Source organism: Solanum tuberosum, unplaced genomic scaffold (genome assembly GCF_000226075.1).
Source record: "Solanum tuberosum cultivar DM 1-3 516 R44 unplaced genomic scaffold, SolTub_3.0 scf00034, whole genome shotgun sequence".
Lineage (NCBI taxonomy): Eukaryota > Viridiplantae > Streptophyta > Magnoliopsida > Solanales > Solanaceae > Solanum > Solanum tuberosum.
Window position 1 is genome coordinate 275261 of NW_006238962.1, and position 5731 is coordinate 280991.

At 29.1% G+C, this 5731-nt stretch overlaps 2 protein-coding genes across 2 annotated transcripts in view; one reads left to right on the forward strand and one right to left on the reverse strand.

Annotated features, from left to right (window-relative positions):
• LOC102599768 (probable trans-2-enoyl-CoA reductase, mitochondrial) overlaps window positions 1–1159 on the reverse strand; it is a 1968-nt gene extending 809 nt beyond the window's left edge. The window contains exons 1-4 of the mRNA XM_015306559.1: window positions 979–1159; window positions 688–890; window positions 507–583; window positions 70–148 (exon numbers count right to left, since the gene is read on the reverse strand). Coding sequence (XP_015162045.1) covers window positions 70–148; window positions 507–583; window positions 688–890; window positions 979–1009 — 390 coding nt within the window. The 5' untranslated portion in view covers window positions 1010–1159. The remainder of the gene's footprint in view (window positions 1–69; window positions 149–506; window positions 584–687; window positions 891–978) is intronic.
• Window positions 1160–3998: 2839 nt separating this feature from the next.
• On the forward strand, window positions 3999–5331 carry LOC102597492 (probable trans-2-enoyl-CoA reductase, mitochondrial). Its single transcript, XM_006342363.2, has 3 exons — window positions 3999–4178; window positions 4336–4433; window positions 5180–5331. Exons 1-3 carry the CDS (start codon window positions 4051–4053, stop codon window positions 5314–5316), a joined length of 363 nt encoding a protein of 120 aa, XP_006342425.1. The 5' UTR covers window positions 3999–4050; the 3' UTR covers window positions 5317–5331.
• Window positions 5332–5731: the final 400 nt, after the last annotated feature.

The window sequence follows — 5731 nt, forward strand, 5'->3', positions numbered from 1 at the left end:
ATTGTTCAATATATGATCCAAAGAATTACTTATTGTTTAAATTTTATAATTGATCATTTGAAAACTAACCTTGAATATAAAATATGGAGTAGATATGGTAATTGGCTTCTTTGACACCCCTCCATATGTAACCATAGTACCACCTTGCCTTAAAAATAATAAAAATAATATTGTAAATCTTCAATATTTATCTTCAAATAAATAAAACGTACGTATATATTATTTTCGATATACTCTCAATAATTGTTCAATATATGATCCAAAGAATTACTTATTGTTTAAATTTTATAATTGATCATTTGAAAACTAACCTTGAATATAAAATATGGAGTAGATATGGTAATTGGCTTCTTTGACACCCCTCCATATGTAATCAATATACTACCTTGCCTTAAAAATAATAAAAATAATATTGTATATCTTCAATATTTAACCAAAAAAAAAAAAGTAAAAACTTTAAACTTTGAAGAAAACAATAATTTAAAAAAATAAAAAAAGTATCACACTTCAAGAATTTTACCACCATATTAGCTGCATTTCCACCAATACAATTCAAACCCAAACTAGGTTTAGGTATATCACCCTACAACACATCATCGATCGTTACAACATATTAAAAAAAAAAATACACTCGTTGATTATTTAAAAAATAATTATAATGTTCGTATATAAAAGTTAATTTCATACCAGGAGATTTTTGACACCTTTGACTTCAAGTTCACTTTCAGTAAATACTTTATTAGCGCCAAATTTAATTAATTTTTCTTTAATTTTATCAGATTCAGGTTTATCTCTTATGATATTAATGCTATGAATTCCACGAATTCGAGCTAATTGAATAACGCATTGCCCTACTATGCTTGTAGCTCCATTTTGAACAATTGTGTCCCCTGTTTAATCGAAAAAAAAACTAATTAATTTTTAAATCAAATTAAAATAATTAAACATGTTTTTAATTAGGAAATTTAAATAATAAACCTGATTTTAAAGCCACAAAGTCCTCAAGCATTCTCAAGGCACTCAAAGGATTAACAGAAATAGTGGCAGCATATTCAATTGGAGTGTTTTTGTCTATTTTGTACCATAAACTTTGATCTTCTACCACATAGGTTTGCCATGTCCCTGGAACATAAAAGACATAAAACTAAGAGTTCAGAATTTGAATTTTACGAGTTTTTTTTTTTTTTTGGTAAATGCGCTTTTCGGAAGGAAAATCATAATTTTTTATGTGTCTAGCGCTTTCATCAGTTTGTTTTGTAAATGTGCTTTTGGGAAGGAAAATCAGAATTTTTTATGTGTCTAGCTATTAAATGACATTTGACACGAAATGTTATTTAAATAATCACATTAAATATAAATGCCAATAATATTATGACATGCCTATATAACTAGGGTCACTACATAAAAAATGATCTATAACAATAATTAATTAATGATAATAACTTAATTGCCACTAAATATGTATTTTTAGCAGTAATTCGTTAAAAGTTATTTTTATTGTAGTGGGACTGGGAGGAGCACTCTTATATTAACTTGTAGAACAAAATTATTGAATGCTTACAAAATAAAAGTAGTAACTTTTACCTTAATTAATCGATATATGGTGACGTGACCTTCATATCAATAACTTAAAAATTGCAAAGTTAAGGTGAGCTTAAGTTCGACCCTTTGTTTCAGTTTGCAGCCAATAATGGTTGGAAATTTTAAAGCAACATTTGCATAGTTTTAAAAAAATGTCATTAATTTTACACGGAGAAAACATTTTACAAATGTCGTAAAAAAAGTTATTTTGATATTGGCAAAAATTTAATTTTAATGTGACAATTTATAAAGGTCACAAATAAATGTCGTAAATTGTTTTTTGAAAATAATTTAAATATAAAAAAATAAGTGACATTTTATATATGTCATGAATAAAGGTCGCTTATTAATTATCAACATTTCTTTAAATGTCCGAAAATTCTCGACAATCAAATGTCGGTAAGTAGTTTTGCGATATTTAAACTGCCTAATACGATTTTTACATAATGTCGTTGTATCTCCATTTTTTTTGTAGTGAATAATACAACTCAATTGACCCTTTATTTAAAAGAAAACTAGAAAACCTCAAATAACAGGTGCATCAACAAAAGTATGGAAAACGGCCTATAATATGTTATTTAAACTCATTTTTCAGTTTTCATGTTGTATCTATGTACAATGTACACTCAACCTTGAAGATTATTCGAATATTCTTTAGAAAAAATTATAACAAAGCACAACTTCATGAATCCCCACCCCGCACCCCACCCCACAACCAAAATGATAGCTAGGAGTTTATTCACACCTTAACTAATTTCATAAAATGCCTAACATATTTTACTAACAATAGATAACAGATAACCATGTTCAACAAGACTATAACATGATAGTGACTTAATTTGCTCACACTTTGACTAATCTAATGAAATGTCTGACATATTCTACTAGCAATAGTTTTTTAAACTCATTTTTCACTTTTTATGTACATTCAACCTTATTCTTTAGAATAAAATATAACCAAGCACAACTTCATATAGTGTAATTTTCCTTCGAAGAAATCACAGAGTATTTTTTCCTTTATTGAAATTAATTAAACCTGCAACCTAGTAATTACTATATCAACTATTAGTTTGAAAAATATTCTTTTTTGCATTCTATTTTTTTTGTAACACTGATATTTTATATATATATATATATATAAAGGAGAAAAAGAGAATTTAATGGAATTAACCATCTATTCTGTTGATATCGGCGGGATTGATGGGAGCTGCAAGCATTTTCACGCACACCTCGTTCTCATTCATCTCCACCGGTGGAATCTTCGTAACTCTGTCGGAATTAGAATTTTCACGCCATATACACATTTAAGAGTAAATTTTACGGGTTTTAAACATACTTTTAAACAATTCTTACATATAACAGTTTATTTTTACAACTTGAAAGTTTAATTCTACTGCTATAACTTGAAAATATTAGTCTAATATATGTTATATATTAAATTTTCAATTCGTAGAATGAGTGTTTTTAAATTTTTGAGGGTGATGATTAATTTTTTAGATTAGGATTGAATAATTTTCAGATTTTTTATTTAACAAACAGTTTCACTATTTATCTTCGTCTCCGGCGAATAGCTCGCCGGAGCTCCGATGAGCCACCCAATCATAACATTGCTGGAACAACTACACAACCCCCTTTACATTGTATTAAATGACATTTGACACGAAATGTTATTTAAATAATCACATTAAATATAAATGCCAATAATATTATGACATTTGTTTCAAATATCATATCATTTGACTCTAAGTACCAACTTTTACACCTAATGTTGAAAATTAAGATTTTTAAAATTATTTTGGCACTCTTATATTAACTTGTATTTTATAGATCCTCAATCAAACAAGTTAAATAAATCTAGTTATTAAAACGGAAAATAAAAATATAATCAGCTGATAATATGACTTCTCATTCCCACATGGCATGCCAATACTAATTACTTTTTTTTCTACTGCCACATAAACTAAATCCCTAAATCTTAAGTACTCTTTTTTTCCCCTCATTACATTATTTTCATAAACGATTTCACCCCTTCTCCCTCATTTCGTAGCTAGGTTTCACAACTTCTCCCAACCTAGCCGCGAAACGAGGGAGAAGGGGTGAAATCGTTTTTGGAAAATAATGAAATGAGGGAAAAGAAAGAGTAATTAAGATTTAGGAATTTAGTCTATGTGGCAGTGGAAAAAAGCGTAATTAGTATTGGCATGACATGTGGTATTCACATGGCATTTTACAACTTTCGTTAATAAGAATGGTACTTTTGACCAAATAGTTTGACGGGAAGAGTAGTTTTGAGCCGAAATATAGTTTAAGGGTATATATGAGCTATTTCGAATAGTTTAAGGGTATTTATGACCCCTTTCCGTTATTATTATTATCATTTTACATTATAAGTAGCTGCATTTTCCCCAAATGTTTCCAAGTGAAAACTTAAAAACACTTTAATACAATACATCAAAAATTTGTAGGATAATGTTTTCTCGTCACTCAAATTTGGTCGTCCCTAAACAAACCTCCGTCGTAAACTTCCTGGCCACCATGTCTCCGCCATCCACCGCCGTTGTCTACGACCAACACGGCCCGCCCGACACCGTCACAAGGTCCGTTCTAGATTCACAATGTCCTCCTACCACCACCCTTGCGTTGTAAAAAATTATATTATATATATACAATTAATTTTTTTTATGTATATATAATATATGTTTATTTATTTTTTTATATTTTAAATCATGTTAGTGAAAATTCTAATTCCGACAGAGTTACGAAGATTCCACCGGTGGAGATGAATGAGAACGAGGTGTGCGTGAAAATGCTTGCAGCTCCCATCAATCCCGCCGATATCAACAGAATAGAGGGTTAATTCCATTAAATTCTCTTTTTCTCCTTTATATATAAATATATATATATATTATATAATATCAGTGTTACAAGAAAAATAGAATGAAAGAAAGAATATTTTTCAAACTAATAGTTGATATAGTAATTACTAGGTTGTAGGTTTAATTAATTTCAATAAAGGAAAAAAAACTCTGTGACTTCTTCGAAGGAAAATTACACTATATGAAGTTGTGCTTGGTTATATTTTTTTCTAAAGAATAAGGTTGAATGTACATAAAAAGTGAAAAATGAGTTTAAAAAACTATTACTAGTAGAATATGTCACATTTCATGAGATTAATCAAAGTGTGAGCAAATTAAGTCACTATCATGTTATAGTCTTGTTGAACATGGTTATCTGTTATCTATTGTTAGTAAAATATGTTAGGCATTTTATGAAATTAGTTAAGGTGTGAATAAACTCCTAGCTATCGATTTTGGTTGTAGGGTGGGGTTGTGGGGGGGGGGGTGGAGATTCATGAAGTTGTGCTTGGTTATAATTTTTTCTAAAGAATATTCGAAGTGACTTCAAGGTTGAGTGTACATTGTACATAGATACAACATGAAAAGTGAAAAATGAGTTTAAAAAACATATTATAGGCCGTTTTCCAAATTTAAAATGCAACTTCAAGTTAAATATAGAACTTCCATAATTGAGAAAAAGAAGTTAATAAAATAGTGAATAATTTTAATAATCGAGTCCTTAATTTTACTAATAATTGCAGGAGTGTATCCGGTACTGCCACCAACACCTGCAATAGGGGGATGGGAAGGTGTTGGAGAAATACATTCTGTGGGCTCTGCTGTTATGGCTTTTTTCCCCTGGAGATTTGGTTATTCATGCCGCTTATCTTTCAGGTAATTATTCAAACTATAGCTATATTAGATAATTACGTGTCAAATTATCATGAAATAGGATTTAAGTTACAAGTTTAGCCAGTATTCTCAATAACTTTAGTTCAAATCTTATATATGATTATGAAATAAGAAATAAATTTAGAACATGAGATTTTGTACCAAGAACATTGGCTTTTTAGGTCGATCTTCTGTGCAATCATCTTCGTTTAGTTTACTATTTAACGTCCTCCCAGTCCCACTACAATAAAAATAACTTTTAACGGATTGCCGCTAAAAATACATATTTAGTGACAATTAAGTTATTATCATTAATTAATTATTGTTATAGATCATTTTTGATGTAATGACCCTAGTGATACAGGTACAACCCAAAAGCTTCCTCTTTCATATTGATGAAAGCGCTAGACACATAAAAAATT